Source organism: Cetorhinus maximus, chromosome 21 (genome assembly GCF_964194155.1).
Source record: "Cetorhinus maximus chromosome 21, sCetMax3.hap1.1, whole genome shotgun sequence".
NCBI lineage: Eukaryota > Metazoa > Chordata > Chondrichthyes > Lamniformes > Cetorhinidae > Cetorhinus > Cetorhinus maximus.
The window spans coordinates 3,392,068-3,417,944 of record NC_135899.1 but is presented as its reverse complement, the minus strand read 5'-3'; the positions used below and the strand labels follow the sequence as shown (position 1 = coordinate 3,417,944).

Below are 25,877 nucleotides of genomic sequence, written 5' to 3'. Positions count from 1 at the left end.
TTCATTAATCTTAGGAATTCTCTTCCCCAGAAAGCAGTGGGGGCTGCATCACTGAATATATTCAAGGCTGAGTCAGACAAATTTTGGACTGACAAGATAGTCAAGGGTTTTGGAGGACAGGGAGGAAAGTGGTGTTAAGGCCACAATCAGATCAGCTGTGATCCTATTGAATGGTGGAGCAGAGTCGAGGGGCTGAATGGCCTACTCCTGCTCCTATTTCTTATGTACCTACATTTTTTACCTTCTCATTCTGTGTTAAGTTGTTGTGCACTTCAAGCATTGCTAATCTTCACATTGTCATTAACTCTACTGCCTTTCCATCTCTCTCTTGTACAGCTGCAGCTCCTGCGCATTAAATTCCTTTCCACTTAAGCCTTTCCACTTAAGCCTTTTCTTCCTTCCACCAACAAAGTTACTGGAACTAGCTTACCTGCCAGTTCCCTATCCTTGTCTGTCAGCTTCTTGTCAGCCTGTAGCACGGAGTCAGCTTCCGGAGTTTTGCGTTTTATGAACTTGTTCAAGGCGTCTTCGGCCTGTGGGAGTGGGGGATTTAAAATACAATTAAAGAAATAGCGAGAAGGCAAATACATTTAGGCAGGACTTCACACTGCTTTAACACTGACAAAAAGACATGTTGGCGCAGGAGTGCTCACTGACTTATTACTGAGAATTAAATCTGATCTACATGTTGGAGCAGGAGTCCTCTAGTCCATTACTCTGTAAACCTGTTGTACTGTTGGGGCAGGAGTGCTCACTGGTTTATTGCTGAGGAGAGGCACGATGGAGACACGATGAAGGTAATTTGGGGAGGGTTTCGTTTCGCGTAAAATTGCAATCGATTCCCTGCTGAAAGCTTGGCCAAATGGGTGAGAAATATTTACCTTATTCCCCTTTCCAGGGGTGGAGTGGAATTTCAGAATCATCTTCTGGCGATCCTCTTCATACAGTCGATAGCCACCGGACTGAGCATAAAGTCCCTCTCGCATTTTCTCCTCTATCTTGGAGGACAGGATCTCCAGCAGGTTGGTGCACGCCTCCATGGAAGCAGCTTCATTCTTGCCACAAAGCTCCAAATAATGTGTTTGCACATCGGCCTGACAATGACAGAAAATCCAGATCGTGTAACCAGGCCTGGTGACAACATTGGAGCAAGTATCTGATTGGCTGTGTCAAGTTAGCCTGAAAATACTCAGAACATTGTTAAAAACAGTGAATGCTGAGAAATACATTGCAGGGCAGTAAACATCTCTAGCGAGAACAATATAGCATAATCAGACATTAAACATATTCAACATGAACAAAATAAGCATATATTGGTCATGGGTGGGTTGGGGGGGAAGGAGAGGAGAGAGGCAAGTGCAATCAACGAATAGACCAATTACAAATGGAGAAGGTGATACTCTGTAACCTGTTTGAAAGGAAAGCAGGAGGTAGTTAGGCCAGCTATGGAATCATCTCAGCTGTTGGCCGTGCTAGTTTACAAAATATAATGTACAAATCACTACGTTGGTGATAGATAAACCCGTGGAAAAACAGGTGGAAATTTGCAAAGCAGAAACCAATTGTAAATGCAGGTCTGGAATTAAATTTGGTGGAAGCTGACAAGGTGGATTAATTTTGGGTTAGGAATAGGATGGCTGGTTACATGATGTAAATATGTCAGGTTAATGAACTTTCATCAGAACTGGAAGAAGTTAGACAAATGGCAGGTTAACTAAGTGCAGAGCCAGGGGAAAATGGTGTTGGGGAGACGGGGGCGCGAGATGAACACCTCCTCGGACACATCTTTTATTTCTTTAGTTGTGCCATTTGCACCCCCCTTGCGACATGGTCACCATTACTGATACTAGTTATTTTTTAAGAGAAAAATGTCAGATTTCTCCAGTGAATTGAATTTAAATCCCCCCCTCCCCCCCCGCCCGCTGCCATGGTGCGATTTGAACTTAACTCTCCAGATCATTACCACAGGCCTCTGGATTACTAGAACCATAGAACCATAGAACACTACAGCACAGAAAACAGGCAATTCGGCCCTTCTAGTCTGTGCCAAAATATTATTCCATTAGTCTCATTGACCTGCAGCTCGTCCATAATCTTCCAGACCTCTCCCATCCATGTATCTATCCAATTTATTCTTAAAACTTAAGAGTGAGCCTGCATTTACCACGTCAGATGGTAGCTCGTTCCACACTCTCACCACTCTCTGAGTGAAGAAGTTCCCCCTAAACCTTTCCCCTTTCACCCTAAAGCCATGTCCTCTCGTGTTTATCTCTCCTATTCTAAGTGGAAAGAGCCTACTTGCATTTACTCTGTCTATACCCCTCATAATTTTGTAAACTTCTATCAAATCTCCCCTCATTCTTCTACGCTCCAAGGTAGTCTTAACCTGTTTAATCGTTCCCTGTAACTCAACTCCTTAAGACCCGGCAACATCCTAGTAAATCTTCTCTGCACTCTCTCAATCTTACTGATATCCTTCCTGTAGTTAGATGACCAGAACTACACACAATACTCCAAAGTTGGCCTCACCAATGTCCTATGCAACCTCACCATAACATCCCAACTCCTATACTCAATACTTTGATTTATGATTTACTAGTCCAGTAACATGGGGCAGGATTTCCTGGCCCTGCCAGAGCAGGAATCTCCGTGGGGGGTGTGGCAGGCCAGGCAAAAGCCCATTGACTTTCGATAGGGTGGAACATCCCGGCCATAATCATTATGTGACTGCACCCTAACCCCAAGGATAGACAATCGTGTGCTGTTTGTGTGTGGGGATGGTGTTGGGGCAATGGGGAGGGGAGGGCATTTCGGCAGGGGGGTGGTGGGGGTGGGGTGTGGTGTGAGGGGAATGTCAGTCGGGGTAAAGATTGTCTAGAAAAACAACAAGTCAGGCCTGAGCAGTGCAAAATGTAAGGATGAATGACTATTTGATCAACTTTAGGGAATCAGGGAGCGTTTTGATCGTGAGATGAAAAGGTCAACGTAAGAGTCCATGCTGAAGTTGTTTGCACAAGGTCTGTGGAAGAGGCCAGGTCTTTAAAATGGCCATTCCAATTCCATGCTTATTTTAATGTCCTCATTTTATTTTTGAAATGTGGTTTAGACCCTCACCACCAGCTGCTTGTAATAAGCCTGATCTTGGTCATTGAAGGACCTCCTCATGAAGAGGTCAAAGGCCTCTTTCTGACACTGTGTGTGCATCTTTGCCAGTTCTTCAGTTTCAGTTGGTATCTTCACCATCAGGTCCATCTGTTGTTTGTAGTGAGCGAGGCCATCTTTGAGGACAGCTGTATTTTCAATCTTAGCCATGCTGCTAACAGCATCCTCTATGCAAGGTACCATCCCACTGGCAATAGTTTCAACGTAGGTTTTAGCTAAGATTGCCAACTCTGCAACAAAGGACAGGACAAACAGTTCATTACAGAACATTTGTAAATATGGAGGATCAAATCCTCTTAGTGAGGTTGGCACTCTCAAGAACACCAACTCCAATCCAGCACTGACTGCCATTAAATTGCTAATGTTATTCAGAGACTAAAGCTAGACTCAGGATGTAAAACTGGAAATTGCCACAGTGTGTAATAAGAGTCAACATTATGAGGTTTTGACTGAAACACGTCAATGAAGGAGCCTCAGTTCATTTATTGGTGACCTGGAAGTGTTCGATGTGAACACTCAGGTGGGAAACTGAGTGCCTGAATTGGAAAGTGTCTCTTTTCTCACTACTAACGTCCCTCATCTCGATGAGCAGCAAACTTAGACAGGAGAAAAGAGAGACCTGGTTAGACTCAGCACTTCAGTGTCAGAGCCATTAGAGAGTTTGTTGTATATAACAACAGCCATCAACACTTCAATGAGCTGACACACATACTTGTCCAATTGTGATGCACTTACTTCTACCATTGATCCTGTGACCACCTTTCATTGTCTTAGGCTGCGATTCAAGGTGGATGTACTGGCAGAACTCATGGCACATGTCAACAAATTTGGGGTCAAGCTGACTTTCCGGGAGCTTTTCCATCTGGTTTAGATTCGAACTGGCCGTTGGCTGAACAAAAACAAAACATTTGCGAGACCTGAAATAGTTCCTGATGCACTCACGGGGCTGGTTGTATTCCATCACTTTTCTCGAGATACCTGAATTCGGTAGAAAGAGAAAACAAAACCAAATCCACTTTGGCTGCCAGTACGAGAGTTCAGAATAACATGAATTAAAAGCCCTGGAGTACTTTAAATCTATTTCCTCCTCTTTATTCCATAGCCACATCTAAGGGGAGAGGGTGGCAGAGTGGTGTCACTGCAGTAATATTCCAGAGACCCAGGGTAATACTTCAGAGACAGGAGTTCAAATCTCATGACAGGTGGTGAAATGTGAATTTGATAAAAGTCTGATGATGAGTGTAAAACCATTGTCTTTTTTGTTATTTTAAAAACCCACTAAGGTCACTAATGTCCTTTAGGGAAGGAAATCTGCTGTCATTACCCGGTCTGGCCTACATGTGGCTCCAGACCCACAGCAATGTGGTTGACTCTGAAATGCCCTTATGAACAAGGGATGGGTAATAAATGTTGGCCTAGCCAGTGACACTCACATTCCATGAATGAATTTTTTTTTAAAAATCCCTTGATACCAACAATATTCCATCCGTCTCAATCTTGGAAAATTTTAATTTACCCTTAATTTTTGAGGAGAGTTAGTCATTTTCACCACACTTTGTATAAAAAACTGCCTTCTGAGCTCACTCCTGAATAACTGACTCTCACTTTAAGATTGTTGATAATCCCTGCTCTGGATTCCTCCAGCAGAGGAAATAGTTTCTCTCTATATACCCGACTGAATCCCTTCATCACTTTGAAGACCTCAGCTAGATCTCCACTCAACTTTCTAAATGCACAGGAATACGGGGCAAGTTTATGTGACCTGTCCTCAATATTCAGCCCTTTTAGCCCTGGTATCATTCCGGTGAATCTGAGCTGCACCCGCTCCAAGTCCAATAGGAGTCCTGTTAGGCAGTCGAGAGTTAGAGAGGATGCTGAGTAGATTTACTAGAATGGTACCAGAGATGTGGGACTTCAGTTACCTGGAGAGACTGGAGAAGCCGGAATTGATCTCCTTAGAGCACATAAAGCAATGGGGAAATTTAATAAAACAATGAGGGGATTTTGATCGAGTAAAGAGACACTGGCAAGAGGCTCAGTGACCAGAGAACACAAATATAAGGCAAAAGCAAAATGCTGCGGATGCTGGAAATCTGAAACAAAAACAGAAAATGCGGGAAAAACTCAGCAGGTCCAACAGCATCTGTGGAGAAAAAAAACAGAGTTAGCGTTTCGAGTCCTTATGACTCCACTTCAGAGCTAAAGAGAAGTAAAATGTAATGACATTTTTACTGTTTAAGTGGGAGGAGCAGGTGAAGCTGGACAGAAGGCCAGTGATAGGTGGGGGCAAAGGAGAGATTGCCAGAGATGTCATGGACAAAAGGGCAAAGGGTTGTTAATGATTAACGATACTGGCTAAAGGAGGTGCTGATAGTGGCATTAAGGTAAGAAAGCAGAATGTGATAATAGCAGGACAAGGGTAAGCACTCTGGAAAGAACAACATGTAACCAGTGACAGATGGCCCTAGTGGGGGTGGGGTGGGGGGAGGGGACGGTGGTGGGAAAATGATAGAAAATAGGATAAAACAATGAATAAAAATGAATTTAAATAAAAATAGAAATGAAAATAAGTGGATAAAAATAAAAATTTAAAAATTATGAACTGAGAATGAATATTGAAAAAAGGGGATATAAAGTGGGTGAGGATGGAGGAGAGAGTTCATGGTCTGAAGATGTTGAACTCAATGTTAAGTCCGGAAGGCTGTAAAGTGCCGAAACAAAAGATGAGGTGCGATTCCTCCAGTTTGCGTTGAGCTTCACTGGGACATTGCAGCAGGCCAAGGACGGACATGTGGGCATGAGAGCAGGGTGGTGTATTGAAATGGCAAGCGACAGGGAGGTCTGGGTCATGCTTGCGGACAGATGGAAGGTGTTCCGCAAAGTGGTCACCCAGACTGCGATTGGTCTCTCCAATGTAGAGGAAACCGCATTGGGAGCAGCGAATGCAGTAGACTAAGTTGAGGGAAGTGCAAATGAAATGCTGCTTCACTTGAAAGGAGTGTTTGGGCCCTTGGAGGGTGAGGAGGGAGGAGGTAAAGGGGCAGGTGTTGCACCTTCTGCGATTGCATGGGAAGGTGCCGTGGGAGGGAGATGAGTTATTTGAGCTGATGGTGGAGTGGACATGGGTGTACTGGAGGGAACAGTCCCTACGGAATGCCGACAGAGGGAAGGCGGGGTGAAGGGAAGATGTGTTTGGTGGTGGCGTCATGCTGGAGTTGGCAGAAATGTCGGAGGCTGGTGGGGTGAAAAGTGAGGGCAAGGAGGACCCTATCATGGTTCTGGGAGGGAGAGAAAGGTGTGAGGGCAGAGGTGCAGGAGATGGGTCGGACTTAGGGTTATTGGTAACAGAACTGGAGGGGAGATGAGGAGAATATTCTTTACACCATGAGTTTTTATGATTTGGAATGCAGTGTCTAAAAGGTTGAGGGATGCAGATTCGATCAAAAGGGAATTGGATAACTATTTGAAGTGGAGATATTTTCAGGTCTCTGGAAATAGGAAAGAAGAAGTGGAACTTAGTTGGAGAGCTCAGTCAGAGAAGCAGCATAGGCATGTTGGGCTGATTGGTCTCTTCCTGAGCTGTGTCATTCTAGAAGTGTTTTGGCCCAGAGTGGAAAGTACTGGTGATAACACAATAGCATAAAGTCTAACACAGTCTCACATGGGTGAAAGATATTGGATATTTGTAGTTGTGCAATTACCTTTTTTGAGTTGAAGCCCATAGTTTAAATAGTCATCTGCCGTGACATCCTGACCATCGATTTTCAGTTCCAGGGTGAAATCCCGCACTGCCCAAACAAAGGCCGGAGAGATCTTCAATAAGTCTAGCTCTTCATCATCATCATCATCTCCTCCATTGGACTTCACCTTGATGAGCTCCGTCAGATTGGAAATAAAACTACATTCTGTTAAGGAAATGACTGACTACAGTCTTTTGCACCAGACAATTACTTTAAAACACTGTAGGTGATGGTTGCCGACAAATAGTTGTTGTTGAAATAACAAGTCGGCTCAGAGATCGGGCGCCTGTTATTCCAAGGGAGCAAATTCCAGAAAGTGGAACAAATCTGATCGGGAGGAACTTGGTGGAGCTTCAGGGGGTGAAAGGTCTGCAGTTGGGAAAGGGAAGATTCAGGTGAACTGACTGAAGAGGAGGTGGAGCCGACAGAGCAGCTGAGAGACAAAGATTGCCACCCCGTGCCCACTTATCTACGCCAAATTTGTTCGGTGCCTGTCTCACCCGACCTTCCGACTTTGGATGGGCAAGATCCAGGCAGTGTGCCTGTCTCTGAAGTCCAGCATCGCAACCCAGCACCGTTGAATTGAAGGAAGACATGACCTCTTTTTTACAGCACTAGCCGCCAAGGTAAGTGGATAGGATTTGTGGGGGGTGCGTTTTCGGACATGGGGAATGGTTGGTCATTCTGGGGGGGGGGGTGTCATACATCAGGAGGGGGTGGGGGAGTCAGACACTTGGGAGGGGGTGGGGGTTGGACGTTCGGGGTGTTGGGGGGGCTGGGAGATGTCGAACTTCGAGGGGGGGCTGGGGGCATGGGAAATTCGGTGGGGGGTTTCAGACATCGGGAGGGGGTTGAGCTGGTCGGACATCAGGGGAGGCTGGGGGTGTCAGACATCAGGATGAGGTGGAGGGTCGGACATTCTGGGGGTTGAGGGGGGGGCGTCAGGCATGGGGGTTTGGGTGGGGTTGGACTTGGAATGGGTGAGTGTCTAGTTGTGCCTCAGGGGTGGGGGGTAGGGGTTTCGGGTTGGGCCTGTGGGTTGGGGAGCTCGGTGCCTCAGGGGTAGGGGGTGAGAGTCGGGCCCCCAGGGAAGCTTGGGGGCTTGGGTGAGGGGTTCTGTGGGCGGAGTCCCGTGGGGGTTTTGGGGCTGGGGGCATACCATGATGGGGGGTGGTTAGTCAGGGTTGGGGGAAGCCCCTGGGGGGATTGGGGGCTTATGGCGAGTCCTGTGCAGGACTGGGGGCTAGGGAGGGATCAGATATTCAGGAGGGGGTGCGGTGGCTGGACATTCGGGAGGGAATGGGGCAGGGTCCAACATTCAAGAGGGGGTTGAGGGGGGTCGGACATTAAGGAGCAGGTGGGGAGTCTGGGTCTTTACAACAGCTACCCTGATGTTAGAAAAGGATTTAATTCTAACTTTTTTTTGGGTAACTATGGTTATTGGGAATCATCCAAGGTTTGCGATTGAAACCGCATTTTCGGATGGTTCCAGGAGTAGGGCAATTGCCCAGAGGAAGTTTGCACTTCTGGGCAACTGCCGTGCAAACCCTTACCAGTGCAGTTCCGAGAGGGATTCCACAGTGCATCTTTCCTACACCCCCCGCAATCTGATGCTGGGGAGCCCAGAAGTTACAGCCTAACAGGAGAAACTGACCAGACACAAGGTAGAGCTAAAGGGGGATCCAAATACTGAAACATAGAAACAAATCAAGAGGAAAGAAAGGAACCACCATGTCTGTCAACTTAGAGCAACAAAATATACAAACACCAAACACGAAGGAGGAACCTACAAAGATTCCAGATGATCAAAAGGGGTGAACTGCATGATTGTAACCACAAACTACATCATCTATTGGATTATTAAAATTTTAGGGCAAGGAGAAAAAGTGATATGAGAAAAACCCTCTCCATGCAGCAAGTAGTTAGGATCTGGAATGCACTGTCTGGGAGTGTGGGGGAGACAGGATCAATCGAGTGGTTAGGTTCTGGAATGCACTGCCTGAGAGTGTGGTGGAGACAGGGTCAGTCGAGTGGTTAGGATCTGGAATGCACTGTCTGAGAGTGTGGTGGAGACAGGGTCAATCGAGTGGTTAGGATCTAGAATGCACTGTCTGAGAGTGTGGTGGAGACAGGGTCAATCGAGTGATTAGGGTCTGGAATGCACTGTCTGAGAGTGTGGTGAAGACAGGGCCAATCGAGTGGTTAGGATCTGGAACTCACTGTCTGAGAGTGTGGTGGAGACAGGGTCAATCGAGTGGTTAGGGTCTGGAATGCACTGCCTGAGAGTGTGGTGGAGACAGGGTCAATCGAGTGGTTAGGATCTGGAACTCACTGTCCAAGAGTGTGGTGGAGACAGGGTCAATTGAGTGGTTAGGATCTGGAACTCACTGTCTGAGAGTGTGGTGGAGACAGGGTCAATCGAGTAGTTAGGATCTGGAATGCACTGTCCGAGGGTGTGGTGGAGACAGGATCAATCGAGTGGTTAGGATCTGGAATGCACTGTCTGAGTGTGGTGGAGGCAGGGTCAATCGAGTGGTTAGGATCTGGAATGCACTGTCTGAGAGTGTGGTGGAGACAGGGTCAATCGAGTGGTTCGGGTCTGGAATGCACTGTCTGAGAGTGTGGTGGAGACAGGGTCAATCGAGTGGTTAGGGTCTGGAATGCACTGTCTGAGAGTGTGGTGGAGACAGGGTCAATCGAGTGGATAGGATCTGGAATGCACTGTCTGAGAGTGTGGTGGAGACAGGGCCAATCGGGTGGTTAGGATCTGTAATGCACGTCTGAGAGTGTGGTGGAGACAGGGTCAATCGAGTGGTTAGGATCTGGAACTCACTGTCTGAGAGTGTGGTGGAGACAGGGTCAATCGAGTGGTTAGGATCTGGAATGCACTGTCTGAGAGTGTGGTGGAGACAAGGTCAATCGAGTGGTTAGGATCTGGAACTCACTGTCCAAGAGTGTGGTGGAGACAGGGTCAATTGAGTGGTTAGGATCTGGAACTCACTGTCTGAGAGTGTGGTGGAGACAGGGTCAATCGAGTAGTTAGGGTCTGGAATGCACTGCCTGAGAGTGTGGTGGAGACAGGGTCAATCGAGTAGTTAGGGTCTGGAATGCACTGCCTGAGAGTGTGGTGGAGACATGGTCAATCAAGAGGTTAGGATCTGGAATGCACTGTCCGAGGGTGTGGTGGAGACAGGATCAATTGAGTGGTTAGGATCTGGAATGCACTGTCTGAGTGTGGTGGAGGCAGGGTCAATCGAGTGGTTAGGATCTGGAATGCACTGTCTGAGAGTGTGGTGGAGACAGGGTCAATTGAGTGGTTCGGGTCTGGAATGCACTGTCTGAGAGTGTGGTGGAGACAGGGTCAATCGAGTGGTTAGGGTCTGGAATGCACTGCCTGAGAGTGTGGTGGAGACAGGGTCAATCGAGTGGTTAGGATCTGGAATGCACTGTCTGAGAGTGTGGTGGAGACAGGGCCAATCGAGTGGTTAGGATCTGTAATGCACGTCTGAGAGTGTGGTGGAGACAGGGTCAATCGAGTGGTTAGTATCTGGAACTCACTGTCTGAGAGTGTGGTGGAGACAGGATCAGTCGAGTAGTTAGGGTCTGGAATGCACTGCCTGAGAGTGTGGGGGAGACAGGATCAATCGAGTGGTTAGGGTCTGGAATGCACTGCCTGAGAGTGTGGTGGAGACAGGGCCAATCGAGTGGTTAGGATCTGTAATGCACGTCTGAGAGTGTGGTCGAGACAGGGTCAATCGAGTGGTTAGGATCTGGAATGCACTGCCTGAGAGTGTGGGGGAGACAGGGTCAATAGAGTGGTTAGGATCTGGAATGCACTGCCTGAGAGTGTGGTGGAGACAGGGTCAATCAAGAGGTTAGGATCTGGAATGCACTGTCCGAGGGTGTGGTGGAGACAGGATCAATCGAGTGGTTAGGATCTGGAATGCACTGTCTGAGTGTGGTGGAGGCAGGGTCAATCGAGTGGTTAGGATCTGGAATGCACTGTCTGAGAGTGTGGTGGAGACAGGGTCAATCGAGTGGTTAGGATCTGGAACTCACTGTCTGAGAGTGTGGTGGAGACAGGGTCAATCGAGTGGTTCGGGTCTGGAATGCACTGTCTGAGAGTGTGGTGGAGACAGGGTCAATCGAGTGGTTAGGATCTGGAGTGCACTGTCTGAGAGTGTGGTGGAGACAGGGCCAATCGAGTGGTTAGGATCTGTAATGCACGTCTGAGAGTGTGGTCGAGACAGGGTCAATTGAGTGGTTCGGGTCTGGAATGCACTGCCTGAGAGTGTGGTGGAGACAGGGTCAATCGAGTGGTTCGGGTCTGGAATGCACTGTCTGAGAGTGTGGTGGAGACAGGGTCAATCGAGTGGTTAGGATCTGGAATGCACTGTCTGAGAGTGTGGTGGGGACAGGGTCAATCGAGTGGTTAGGATCTGGAATGCACTGTCTGAGAGTGTGGTGGAGACAAGGTCAATCGAGTGGTTAGGATCTGGAACTCACTGTCCAAGAGTGTGGTGGAGACAGGGTCAATTGAGTGGTTAGGATCTGGAACTCACTGTCTGAGAGTGTGGTGGAGACGGGGTCAATCGAGTAGTTAGGGTCTGGAATGCACTGCCTGAGAGTGTGGTGGAGACAGGGTCAATCAAGAGGTTAGGATCTGGAATGTACTGTCCGAGGGTGTGGTGGAGACAGGATCAATTGAGTGGTTAGGATCTGGAATGCACTGTCTGAGTGTGGTGGAGGCAGGGTCAATCGAGTGGTTAGGATCTGGAATGCACTGTCTGAGAGTGTGGTGGAGACAGGGTCAATCGAGTGGTTAGGGTCTGGAATGCACTGCCTGAGAGTGTGGTGGAGACAGGGTCAATCGAGTGGTTAGGATCTGGAATGCACTGTCTGAGAGTGTGGTGGAGACAGGGCCAATCGAGTGGTTAGGATCTGTAATGCACGTCTGAGAGTGTGGTGGAGACAGGGTCAATCGAGTGGTTAGTATCTGGAACTCACTGTCTGAGAGTGTGGTGGAGACAGGATCAGTCGAGTAGTTAGGGTCTGGAATGCACTGCCTGAGAGTGTGGTGGAGACAGGGTCAATCGAGTGGTTAGGATCTGGAATGCACTGTCTGAGAGTGTGGTGGAGTCAAGGTCAATCGAGTGGTTAGGGTCTGGAATGCACTGTCTGAGAGTGTGGTGGAGGCAGGGTCAATTGCCCAGGGTTCAAAAGGCAATTATACTGTTATCTGAAAAGGAAGAATGTGCAGGATTATGTGGAGAAGGTGGGGAGTGGAACTGGGTGATTTGCTCCTTTGGAGAACCACGAATGGCCTCCTTCAGTGCTGTAGCAGTTGTGTGAAGTAGCATACTTCTCATTCACAAATCCAACTTCCAAATGCCCCAAGGTCAGGACACTCTTTGACATTTACTGTAAATTACGAGGTTGACATTTCCCTTTAACTTTTGCCATCGATTGTTGTCATGCAGTTATAGGCACAAGCCACTAGCTGGCCCAAGTTTATTAAGTCTCTCTCCTAACTCCATCACTGGGGAGGAATGTTACTGACCTGATCCACAGAGAGTCGGTCAGTCCGAAAGTTGAGGAGTAACCCACAGTTCAGATTGCCTCCCACACTGTGGAGCTTTAAGCTTTGCCTTTCCCACTCATCTTCTTATCTTGTTTCTCCCTTAAATGCATTGACACTTTTTATCTCTACCGCTCCACATGTTAGTGAGTTTCTCATTCTCGCCACTTTCTGAATGATGACGTTTCTCCTGAAAGTTAGAACAAGATAAAAAGATACTGGAGTTTCTCCACCGCATACTGGTCAATGGTTCCCATGCTGTTGTACACAAACGTGCTGCTCAGGAGCACGGCCAGAGAGAAGATCCAGCAGTCGTTCTTCTGATCACCCTGTTGGACACGAACATAATGAGAAACACACCATTCATCTCACTGTCAATAACATGAAGAACTGTACAAACAGGAATGAAAAACATGCATTTCTATAGCACCTTTCACAACCTCAGGGTGTCCCAAACGCACCTTACAGCTAAATGTAGTCACTGTTGTAATGTGGGAAACATGGTGGCTAAATTGTGCACAGCAAGATCTCACAGGCAGCAATGTTGGAGATGACTAGATAATCTGCATTATTGATATTGGTTAAGGGAGAAATTTTGGCCTAGGTCACCAGGGAAATAGTGGCCACAGGATCCTTTAAGTCTACCTGAGAGGGCAGGTGCAGCCTCAGTTTAAGATCGCATCCGAAAGATAGCATGTGCGACAGTGCAGCACTCCCTCAGTACGGCACTGGAGTGTCAGCCTGGATTACTGTTGGTTCCTTGTCATTAGTTTAGTTGGACTCATGGATCCGGGTAGCATGCTTGCTTCGGGATGCTCGAGCTGGTATCATAGACAGAGCAGGTCAGTAGACAGTTCTTATGTAGAACACATTCTATTTACTTACAAAGGAACTCAGCAGCTACACTTGTGTGCCTGTCTCCACATTACAGATTCTTACTCTAGGCTACTAACTACAGACTACTGAGGTAGCCCGCGCTACTCTGTCATTGGATAATAAGATCATGCGATCTTCTATTATAACATTCTCCTTAAAGGTATATTACACATTAGATTACCACATTCCTTCCCCTTTACTCAGAAATACATTTTACAATTACAATTACAATTACAATTCTTCTCAAAATATCAAATTATCTACACAGATAAGTAATTTACAAATTCAGTCTTTCTGGGGCTTTTCTTATGCGTATAGAACTCCTCAGCTCTACAGCTTCAGATGTTCTGTCAGGAACTTCCTTTCTTGGTGTTGTCCGAACATCAGGTTCTTTGGTGGGCACCTGCAAATCTGTTTCCTCAATTCTTGCAGATACAGCCGATCCTTCAAACACATCTGTACTCAGTTGAGTTCTTTCTATAGGAGACGTTGACACAGTCATAAACATTGGAGGAATCATTTCCTGATACTTTGTTTCTCTCCTCCTTATATGACTCAGTCTTCTACTTTCACATGGTAAGAAAGAGGTCCAGTCTCTGCACATATTTCACCTGATAACCACGTAGGTCCTTCACCAAATGTTTCACATATAACACCTCTCCTACGGTGAACTTTCTGTCAGGACAATGCCAATCATGTACAATTTTCTGACTTCCCTGGCTCCTTTCCAACTAAATTTGGCGTTACTAAGCTCAATCTCATTCTGAGATGGCGATTCATTGACAATTCTGCAAGTGTGGCACCTGCTGTCGTATGAGGGGTGGTTCTAAAGTGGAAAAGGAAACGTGCTAACTTGGTCACTCTGGAGTCTCCAGTTAATTTCTTCATATCAGTTTTGAATATTTGAGCTGCTCGCTCAGCCAGTCCATTCAAAGGAGGGTGGTATGGTGAAGTTTTTACATGAGTGATACCGTTGAGGCTGATAAACCATTGAAACTCAGAACTCGTAAATGCCGTGCCGTTATCTGGTACGACCACTTCTGGTAGTCCGTTGATGGCGAAACTTTGGCATGGCTTGGCTATTGTAGCCAAAGATGTTGGTGACTTTACCTCATATCTGTCCATCCATTTTGAGTGAGCATCAACAATAAGGAGAAACATTGTTCCCATATAAGGTCCCATATAGTCAATATGCAATTGCACCCATGGCCTTCCTGGCCACTACCATAGGTGTAACGGAGCTGTTGGAGGTAACTTTTGCACTTGCTGACACTGCATGCAACTTTTCATTAAACTCCCAATTTCTCCATCCACCCCAAGCCACCATAGATAGCTGTGTGCTATGGTCTTCATTCGGGAAATACCTGGATGTGCACTCTGCAATTCAGTTAACAAAGGCTTTTGCCCTTTTGGAGAAACAATCACTCGAGCCCCCCACAATAAGATATCATCCTGGCTGGTTATCTCATATCTTCTGTGAAAATACCGTTTCATTTTGTCAGATTCCTGTTCTTGTGACCAACCGTGAAGAACTTGTTCTCAAACTTTGGATAAGGTTGGGTCTCGACTTGTCCGGTCTCTAATCTGTCTAGCACATACCGGTGATGAATCCAAGAAAATCAATAATAAAACAAGTTCTTGAGCAGCTGGAACATCCTCATCATTTTCTTTAAAGGCAAATGACTAAGTGCATCAGTGTTTGCAATCCTGAGCCCGTGGATGAAAGTGTACTCATACACTGCCAGGATCAATGCCCATCTCTGTATTCTTGCTGAGTCTATGGGTGGTATAGCCTTGTCCTTGCTGAACAATCCTAGCAAAGGCTTTGTGGTCCAAAACAATAGTAAAATGACGACCGCGTACACACTGGTGAAATTTCTTGACACCAAAGATGATTCTCAAGCCTTCTTTTTCTACCTATGAGTCTCCCTTTTCCATTGTGTTGAGTGTTCTTGATACTTATCCAATAGGCCTTTCTGAGCCATCATCCATTCGATGGGAGAGTACTGCTCCCACTCCATAAGGAGATGTCTCACATGTCAAAACTAACTCGTTTCTTTGGTCAAAATGTACTCATAGGGTGGATGAGTGTAACAGTTGTCTCACCTTTGTGAAAGCGTCTTTCTGTGGTGTTTGCCAAGACTAACAATGGTTTTTCTTGAGTAGGTAATACAGCGATGCCAGTTCTGTCGACAAATTAGGCAAAAAGCGTCCATAGTAATTGATCATCCCCAGGTATGAGCTCAAAGGGGTGTTCCTTGGCGCTGGGGTCTCTCTAACGGCTCTCACTTTTTCTTCAGCCAGGCTAGGCCCTGTGAATCTACCCTGTGACCTAAATAGATTACCTCTTTCGCTTGGAAGGTGCATTTTTGTTTCTTTAAGCACACTCCCACCTGTGAAAAATGCTTCAAAACTGTCCGAGTTTGCCAAATGCTCCTTTTCGGTGAGTCCTGTCACTAGAACGTCATCTAAATAATCTACAACATGAGACAGTCCCTGCAGTAAACTTTCCATTGTTCTCTGGAATATGGCACATGCAGACGTTACACCAAAAGGCAAATGGGTGTATTGGTACAACCCTGTGTGTGTACTGATTGTGACAAGCTTCTGGGAGGCCTTCTCTAATTCCAATTGTTGATAAGCATGGCTCATATCAAGCATCGTGTAGGCGGTTCCACCTGCCAGCTTAGCAAACAGGTTCTTCAATTTTTGGTATAGGACGTCTGTCCAACTTCGTCACTTTATTGACAGTCAATTTGTAGTCTCCACAAATTCTAACACTTTTGTCAGACTTAAGTATGGGGACTACTGGTGCTGCCCATTCCGAGAACTGCACACGTTGTAATATTCCCAGTTTCCCAAATCTATCCAATTCGGCATCTACCTTTTCCCACATAGCATAAGACATTGGTCTTGCCTTCATAAATCGGAGGGGGTAGAGTATGGAACAACATGAATGTTTGCTTGTAGCCCATGGATCTTCCTGAGTTCATCTTGGAAAACTGAGGTGTATTTTTATAAGAGCTCAGGTAGCCACTGGCTCCCAGTTGGAAGGTCTTAGCCCAATCCAATTTAATTTCTTTCAGCCAGTTTCATCCAAGGAGGTTTGGCCCCTCTCCTGCTACCACCATCAAGGGTAATTTTACTGATTGACTTCCGTACTGCACAGTAACCCTGTTTTTGCCTTTAATCTTGATGTCTTCTCCTGCGTAAGTTTTCAATTTGACATCTATTTCTTTCAAATTTAATTTACATTCCCCATGATTCAGCTATTTGAAGGTATACTCATCTATCACCATAGTGGAAGCTGCTGTATCCACCTCCATTCTGATAGCTCTATCATTTACCCTCACTGTTACATAGATTGGTTCTGTTCTTCCTACCTTTAAATTATGCAATGAATAAATATCTGAATCCGTTACTTTAAGCTCTCCTATGTTATGAATCTCATGGGGTTTTTTCTTTTGATTGAAAGTCTGCCTGATTCTATCCTCACAATGTCTCAAGAGGTGTCCGTTTCGATTACAGTAAACACATTCAATTTTTTTTAACCTTCCATTCAGTACAAGGTTATCTGCTTCCACCTGTTAACATTATTCCATGTTTTTGCTGCTCAGTCATTTCTTTTTATTTGTCTGAAAGCTGTGGCTGTTTCCTGCTTCTCATCAGAGCTGTGCAATTTCACGCCCTTTTTAGCAGGGGTTCCCCACCCAACGTGGAGGACCGAGATAGATAGGTTCTTGATTGGTAAGGGGATCAAAGGTTACGGGGAGAAGGCGGGAGAATGGGGTTGAGAAACTTATCAGCCATGATTGAATGGCAGAGCAGACTCGATGGGCCGAATGGCCTAATTTCTGCTCCTATGTCTTATGGTCTTACGGCGCCATTTTGCGCTTCCTGTATGGCTTTAGAGTTCCTCACTGTGCTTTCCATGGCCAGTAATATTTCCAGGCGCCTTCCGAAATCCAAACTTGTTTCAGAGAGTAATCTCTTCTGAATCGAATCTTTATTTACACCGCACACCAAACGCTCTCTAAGCATTTCATTTATAGATGTACCAGACTCACAATACCCTGTTAACTGTTTCAGACTTGCCACATAATAAGCATCTGTCTCCCATGGGGCTCTCGTTCTTGAATTAAAATTGAACAGTTGCATCAGTACCGAGGGTTTGGGCTGGTAATGATTCTTCACAAGGTTCGCTAAATCATCAAAACTTTTCCAATCCGGGGCACGGGGTGCCATTAAACTTTGGATCAATCCATAAACCTTACTCCCACACGCAGATAAGAGGATCGCGAGCCTCTCCTCCTCCCCTACAATGTCATTAACTTGGAAAAAGAACGTGAGGCGTTCAACGTAATGAAACCAATTGTCCACCATTGGGTCAAAAGGATCAACTCTTCGAAACTGCGGCATACTTTGAGGGGACTGTGTCGACGATTAGGACAGAAAATCTATTTACAATTATCGTGTGAGGTACGGCCCGATTTCGGTTCACTCGATTTCCTTCCTCACTTTTTCTTGCTTTTTTTTCTCATCTTTCCTTGTTTTTTTCTTGCTTTCTCACCTTGTCGCCAGTTTGTTGGACCCTTGTCACGAGTTCAGTTAGACTGATGGATCCAGGTCACACGCTTGTTTCGGGATGAGCAAGTTGGTACCATAGACAGAGCAGATCAGTAGACAATTCTTATGTAGCACACATTCTATTTCTTTACAAAGGAACTCAGCAGCTACACTTGTGTGCTTTCAACTCAAACCCTGTCTCTACATTACAGAATCTTACTCTAGACTACTAACTCCAGGCTACAGACCACTGAGGTAACCCACGCTACTCTGTCATTGGATAATAAGATCATGCGATCTTCTATTATAACATTCTTCTTAAAGGTATAATACACATCAGATTACAACAATTATATCCTTGAGCACCTTTACATTACAATGCATGCAGGCACATATCGCAACAAAAAGAGTGTTACTCACTGAGCCAAGACTGACACCTGTGTCAGGTGGATGTGTAGATATAGTTACCTCATCACCTCACTTAGTTCACCAGTTAAAAGCTTTTGAATGGAAAAGATGAAATCTCCTTACTTTCTCAATATCACCCAGACCTTCTGTATCCAGGAGCACCAAGCAGTGATTGTGCTTCTTAGGATGAGGCATACACCACATCCAGATCCCTTTGGTGTGGGATTGGACAGTAGATCCGAGAGAGAAACCTGGTACCACAATTACAATCACAAAGATTAATTGACAGGTTGGGAGATTCTCAACCATTTAGAATGAATGGTCCTGTACAGTGTCACTAACTACAAACTACCTGTCTCACTTGCTGCCAACATTTATTTTTCTCCACATCGGAAAATGAATGTCATGTTAAACCAGACTCAGCCACCTCACACATCATAGGAACAGGAGAAGGCCATTCAGCCCATCGAGCCTGCTCTGCTATTTTAACAGATCATGGCTGATCATCTACCTCAACACCACTTCCCCTCACTATCTCCATATCCCTCGATGTCATTAGTATCCAGAAATCTATGGGTTTCTGTCTTGAACATACTCAATGACTGAGCTTCCACAATCCTCTGGGATAAAGAATTCCAAAGATTCACCATCCTCTGAGTGAAGAAATTCCTCCTCATCTCAGTCCTAAATGGCCTGCCCCTTATTCTGAGATGATGTCCCCTGGTTTTAGACTCACCAGCCAGGGGAAACTTCTTATTTACATCCACCCTGTCACGTCCTGTAAGAATTTTGTACATTTCAATGAGGTCACCTCTCATTCTTGGAAACTCTAGGGAATACAGACCCCAATCTCTCCTCATAAAATAATCCTGCCATCCCAGGGATTAATCTGGTGAAACCCCTTGCACTCCCTCTATGGCAAGTATATCCCTCCTTAGATAAAGGGACCAAAACTGTACACAACACTCCAGGTGAGGTCTCACCAAGGCTCTATACAACTGCAGCTTCTTTACTCCTAAATTTATTTATCATCACAGCACACCACAGAAGCAGGGTGGGTTGGGGTGGGGGTGGGGGGGTTGGGGGTGGGGGCTGGGGGGTGGGTAGAGGGGGGCGTAATGGCAGGGGCATGGGAAGGAGAAAGTGTTAAAGGGACTGTGGTGTTCATGAAAAAGAGTTGTTATTGAACCAGATTTGCAAACACACCGTGTGGTGAGGTGAATGGTTTCATTAGTCCTACTGTGATGCGACAATGATAAGAGAGAGATTCTCTCCTATATTGGCTAGCAACTTTTTCATGGATGCATCATTAGTGTTGGATTCGTTAATGTATTTGGGTTAAACTCCTCTATGCATTATGGGAACTTCATGGCCAGCTTTTGCTGCGGCCAGTTACTGCCCCATCCGTTTAGGCTTGATCATTAGTAAAGTAATGGAAGGGGTCATCAACAGAGCTATCAAGCGACACTTGCTTAGCAATAATCTGTTCACTGGGTTCCACCAGGGCCACTCAGCTCCTGACCTCATTACAGCCTTGGTTCAAACATGAACAAAAGAGCTGAACTCCCGAGGTGAGGTGAGGGTGACTGTCCTTGACATCAAGGCAGCATTTGACCGAGTGTGGCATCAAGGAGCCCTAGCAAAACTGGACTCAATGGGAATCAGGGAAAAACTCTCCGCTGGTTGGATTCATACCGAGCACAAAGGAAGATGGTTGTGGTTTTGGAAGTCAGTCATCTCAGCTCCAGGACATCACTGCAGGAGTTCCTCAGGATGGTGTCCTCGGCCCAACCATCTTCAGCTGCTTCGTTGATGACCTTCCTTCCATCATAAGGTCAGAAGTGGGGATGTTCGCTGATGATTGCACAATGTTCAACACCATTCGCGACTCCCCAGATACTAAAGCAGTCCATTTCCAAATGAAGCAAGACATGGACAATATCCAGGTTTGGGCTGAAAATTGGCAAGTAACATTTGCGCCGCTCAAGTGTCAGGCAATGACCATCTCCAACAAGAAAGAATCCAACCATCGCCCCTTGATGTTTAATGGCATTACCATCACTGAATCCCCCACTATCAACATCCTGGGGGTTACCATTGGCCAGAAACTGAACTGGACTAGCCATATAAATACTGTGGCTACAAGAGCAGGTCAGAGGCTAGGAATCATGCAACGAGTAACTCACCTCCTGACTCCCCAAAGCCTGTCCACCATCTACAAGGCACAAGCCAGGAGTGTGATGGAATACTCCCCACTTGCCTGGATGAGTGCAGCTCCCACAGCACTCAGGGAGCTTGACACCATCCAGGACAAAGCAGCCCACTTGATTGGCACCACTTCCACAAACATTCACTCCCTCCACCACCAACGCACAGTAGCAGCAGTGTGCACCATCTACAAGATGTACTGCAGGAATTCACCAAGCCTCCTTCGACTGCACCTTCCAAACCCACGACCACTACCACCTAGACAGTCAAGGGCAGCAGATAGATGGGAACACCTCCAAGTCACTCACCATTTCAGGAAGGCAGCTCACCACCATCTTCTCAAGGGCAACTAGGGATGAGCAATAAATGTTGGCCCAGCCGGCAACGCCCACATCCCATGAATGAATAAAAAACCATGTTTAGAAGAGGGAGGAGTGATTTGATTGAAGCATACAAGATCCTGAAAAGCCTTGACAAGGTGGACGTGGAAAGGATGTATCATATTGTGGATAAGTCCAGGACTAGGTGGCATTGTTTTAAATTTAGGGATTGCCCTTTTAGGACAGAGATGAGGAGAATTTTTTTTCTCTCAGAGGGTTGTGCGACTTTGGAACTCTCTGCCTCAGAAGGCAGTGGAGGCGGGGTCATTGAATATTTTTAAGGCAGAGGCAGACAGATTCTTGTTAGGCAAGGGAATCAAAAGTTATCAGAGGTAGATGGGAATGTGGAACTTCAGTCATGATCTTATTGAATGGTGGAGCAGGCTTGAGGGGCCGAATGGTCTACTTCTGCTCCTATTTCGTATTGAACTCACAGGACAGGAGGAAAGGTGAGTTGACATGGAGGTTAAAACCATCGAGGGTGAGAAGTCACTCAGTGCAGAGGCTGAGGGGGGAAAGCAGTGATGATGATCTCAGTAGGAATCTTGGTACTTTTTTTTATTCGTTCATGGGATATGGGCATCACTGGCTAGACCAGCATTAATTGCCCATCCCTAATTACCCTTGTTCAGGGGCATTTTAAGAGTCAACCACACTGCTGTGGGTCAGATCAGACCAGGTAAGGACAGCAGATTTAGTGAACCAGATGGGATTATACAACAATCAGCAATGATTTCGTAGTCATCATCAGACTTTGAATTGCAGATTTTCATTGAATTCAAATTCCTCCATCGAACTCCAGTACCTCGTCAATGTAGCTGTTTCTTAACTACTGAGTAGATTCGAAACCGGATTCCCAGAGCATTACCCTGGGTCTCTGGAGTACCACTATGCCACCACCTGCACTCTTGTAGAGATCCAGGGCATTGAAGAAGAGGCTAGAGAGGTGTAACAAGCTGAGCTCCTCAAAAGCAGAGGATGCAAGAGGAGCAGAGGAAGAAACCACAGAGACAATTCATTATGGGGATGTGAGAATCGCTGGCAAGCCTGGCATTTATTGCGCCTCAGCGGTTGGCTAGGCCACTTCAGAGGGTAGCTAAGAAGCAGCTACATTGGCGAGGTACTGGAGTCATGTGGACATCAGATAGTGTAAGGGCAGAAGAGTTCCTGAAGGACATTGCTGATCCAATTGGGATTTTACGATAATCTGACAGCCGGAGATTGTCCAGTGAAATCAGAGGGTCAGGTAGAAATGGAGGAGCAGAGACGGCCGAGGTTTGATCAAGGAGTCCTCTGGAGGTGCCTCAGGTTAATATTGTGCTCCAGTGGATTTGGCATATTGACAGAGAACTAAGACCTGAGGACCAAGAGCAGTGAACACCAGGAAACCGTTGCAGGATGAAAAGTAAATCACCGGGATCAGTGCAAAAAATCCCAGCAGTTCCACCTCTATTATCCAGAATTCTAACTACATTTAAGATACAGGCAACATTTGGTGGAAATGAGGCCCACAAATGCTGAAATATCAGCTTCCAAGTGGGAATCAATTACATTCAGGGAAACATCACATTGAATCCCACAAAATCTATCCATTCGTTGATTTTTTTAAAAATGTATTCTTTCATGGGATGTGGGCATCACTGGCAAGGCCAGCGTTTGTTGCCCATCCCTAATTGCCCTTGAACTGAGTGACTTGCTCAGCCACTTCAGAATCAACCACATTGCTGTGGGGATGGAGTCACATGTAGGCCAGACCAGGTAAGGACGGCAGATTTCCTTCCCTAAAGGACATTAGTGAACCAGATGGGTTTTTACAACAATCGACAATAGTTTCATGGTCACCATTACTGAGGCTCGTTTTCAATTCCAGATTTAAGTAATTGAATTTAAATTCTACCAGATGCTGTGGTGGGATTCAAACCCACACCCCCAGAGCATTAGCCTGGGCTGCTGGATTACTAGTCTACTAATATTACCACTTCACCACATCTTCGGCTGGAGCAGCCATGACCTTTACATTGTGGCAAGGTGAAACTCCAGAACCCCCACTCCTCCCCCATCAACACTGCCAGCAGGATCAGATTGCCCAGTCAAACTGCAAATGGCTCCCCCCATCACAATCACAGGGATCACAGCAAACGAGAGATGTCATACTGTTACGATTCTGGTGATAGAATGGGAACTGAAGAATTTTTGGATGCTGTAACCATACCTGACCGGTCAACAGCCTCACCACATGCCTAGGGGATCAATTTTGCTCATCAAGACTGAAGTGGAAGATCCCATGTTTGTCTAGTATCCATTGAGCAGTTCACTAACTCACTGTACCCTCTCCCTCACAACAGTCGCCCCTCAGATTGTCACCAAAAGCTCATCGAGTAACAGGCCATGAATCTCACCGTCAGTCTTTCCTGCCAATCTGTTCATCAAGTAGGACTTCCCAGTCCTGTAAAATCCCACGACAGATACAACCACCACCCTCTCATTAATATTGGAGAGAAGTTGCAGGGCTTCCTCATTGATCACCAGTTTCCCCTTCTGGGTGTTTTCAATCAGACACACAGGACTCTGCATGTAGGTGTCAGAATTCATTTTAACAACCTGAAATAATAAAAATGCTGCAGTTACTTGGCGCTCTTCATCGAACATATCGACCGATAAAGAAGTTTTAAAAAGCTGCCCTAATTGTTCTCACCTCCAAGACAGTGTCACACTGACACAAATCAGAACAGGAAGATCCCAGTTTCAATCCCCACTCAGTACTGAGACAGCTAGTCTCAACCAAAGCAGCGATGGGGGCTTGGCTTATTCTCCAGGCTGTGTTTAAACAGATTCAATGTCCAATTCACACAGCCTAAGGCTTCATTAGCTCCAGTGCTCTGCTTGCTGATCTCTCAAACTCTACCCAATATATTCTGTGCCTCATCTAAAGATAAACAGCTTACATTATTCCCACACACAAAGTCTTAGCTCCCTACAGATCCTCTGTCCACGGCAAACCTTCAGCACACTTTGGGAGGAAGAGGTAATGAAATTAGCCAGGGTCCTTACTCTTGACAAAAACAAAAATACCTGGAAAAACTCAGCAAGTCTGGCAGCATCTGCGGAGAGGAACACAGTTAACGTTTCGAGTCCGAATGACCCTTCAACAGAACTAAGTAAAAATAGAAGAGAGGTGAAATATAAGCTGGTTTAAGGGGGGGCTGGGACAAGTAGAGCTGGATAGAGGGCCAGCGATAGGTGGAGATAACCAAAAGATGTCACAGGCAAAAGGACAAAGAGGTGTTGAAGGTGGTGATATTATCTAAGGAATGTACTAATTAAGGGTAGAAAGCAGGACAAGCAAGGTACAGATAGAAACAAAAAGCTAAAAGCTACTGCAGATGCTGGAAATCCAAAACAAAAACAGAATTACCCGGAAAAACTCGGCAGGTCTGGCAGCATCGGTGGAGAAGAAATCAGTTAACCTTTCGAGTCTTCATGACCCTTCGGCAAAACAGCCCTAGTGGGGGTGGGGTGGGGTGAAGGAATCGAAAAAGGCTAAAAGGTAGACATAAAACAATGGATGGAAATACATTTAAAAATAATGGAAATAGGTGGGAAAAGAAAAATCTATATAAATTATTGGAAAAAAACAAAAAGGAGGGGGAAGAAACGGAAAGGGCGTGGGGATGGAGGAGAGAGTTCATGACTCGAAACGTTAACTGTGCTCCCTTCCACAGATGCTGCCAGACCTGCTGAGTTTTTCCAGGTACTTTTGTTTTTGTTTTTGATTTCCAGCATCTGCAGTTTTTTGCTTTTATCTTAGTAAACAAGATGAGCTTTTGCAACAATCCACAATGATTTCATTTTACTGAGACTAATTTTATATTCCAGATTTGAAATTCCACTAGTTGCTGTGGTGGGATTTGGGCCCACGCCCTACAGGGTATTCACCCAGGATGCTTGATTACTAGGCCAATGGTGTTAACACTGCACCACCATCCCCCCACTGCTCCAGCTGCCTACATGTTAAAATGACTTCATTGGCTGTAAAAGCCCTTTTGACTGTGTATAAAAAAAGCTATAGAAATAGTTAATTATTTTTCTGTAAAGTGGGAGCAATTTATGATCCAGTTAGTAAAACTAATTTTCATTGTTTCAGCCCATGCCCAGTCTTGGTGCATGAAGGTAAACAGCACCAACAACTGAAACATTCTCGATCACCCCTTTTATTAAATTCACACATTACCTGCCTGCTGGAGCTGAAAAGAGAAGTTGCTTTCAATCCGACTACCACCGAGGAACTGTCTGCTGTTCCCGATAGGCTGAGTGGGAAGAAGTATTAAATGTACTCAAAATGAAAGTGAAAGGAGCTTTCATTAACCGGCTATAAATTGCCCTGTTAGTCATTCTGTACAAACTGCAAAACAAATACCAGGTTTGCATGTCATCAGCACAGTGCAGTTCGGGAGGGGCAGCTCGGGCCAGTTCCCAGAAGGAAAAATCCGACGAACTTGGAAATGACAGGTACTTCTCCGAACTGGTCTTGTGTACCTCCTTAAAACAGAAATCCAGTGCGAAGCCGTGCCAGCCATTTCCAAGATAAAAGCAAAATACTGCAGATGCTGGAAATCTGAAACACCAACAGAAAATGCTGGAAACCCTCAGCAGGTCTGACTGCAACTGTGGAGAGAGAAACAGACTTAACGTTTCTAGTCCGTACGACCCTTCTTCAGAGCTACAGAGTGAAATTTTTACTGTTTAAGGGAGTGGAGCAGGTGAAGCTGGATAGAAGGCCAGTGATAGGTGGGGGCAAAGGAGAGATTGCCAGAGATATCATGAACAAAAGGATAAAGGGAATGTTAACGGTAGTGATACTGGCTAAAGGAGGTGCTGATGGTGGCATTAAGGTAAGAAAGCAGAATGTGATAATAGCAGGACAAGGGTAAGCACTCTGGAAAGAACAACATGTAACAA

At 45.9% G+C, this 25,877-nt stretch overlaps 1 protein-coding gene across 1 annotated transcript; it reads right to left on the bottom strand.

The window, feature by feature from the left end:
* Positions 1–246: 246 nt before the first annotated feature.
* On the bottom strand, positions 247–25,213 carry LOC144695588 (guanylate-binding protein 1-like). Its single transcript, XM_078566480.1, has 9 exons — positions 25,150–25,213; positions 23,318–23,519; positions 18,454–18,581; positions 12,700–12,809; positions 6,864–7,060; positions 3,898–4,140; positions 3,115–3,392; positions 882–1,094; positions 247–533 (listed from the first exon to the last, which is right to left on the bottom strand). The coding sequence occupies exons 2-9, from the start codon at positions 23,508–23,510 to the stop codon at positions 369–371; spliced, it is 1,527 nt and encodes a 508-aa protein (XP_078422606.1). The 5' UTR covers positions 23,511–23,519; positions 25,150–25,213; the 3' UTR covers positions 247–368.
* Between the last annotated feature and the right edge of the window lie 664 nt (positions 25,214–25,877).

Coding starts and splice junctions, on each gene's coding strand:
- LOC144695588 (XM_078566480.1), bottom strand. CDS start 23,510: ATGAATTCTGACACCTACATGCAGAGTCCTGTGTGTCTGATTGAAAAC. Junction 18,582..23,317: donor ATTGGCAGGAAAGACTGACG/GTGAGATTCATG, acceptor TTGTGGTACCAG/GTTTCTCTCTCGGATCTACT. Junction 7,061..12,699: donor TATGCGGTGGAGAAACTCCA/GTATCTTTTTAT, acceptor AACAGAATGTAG/TTTTATTTCCAATCTGACGG.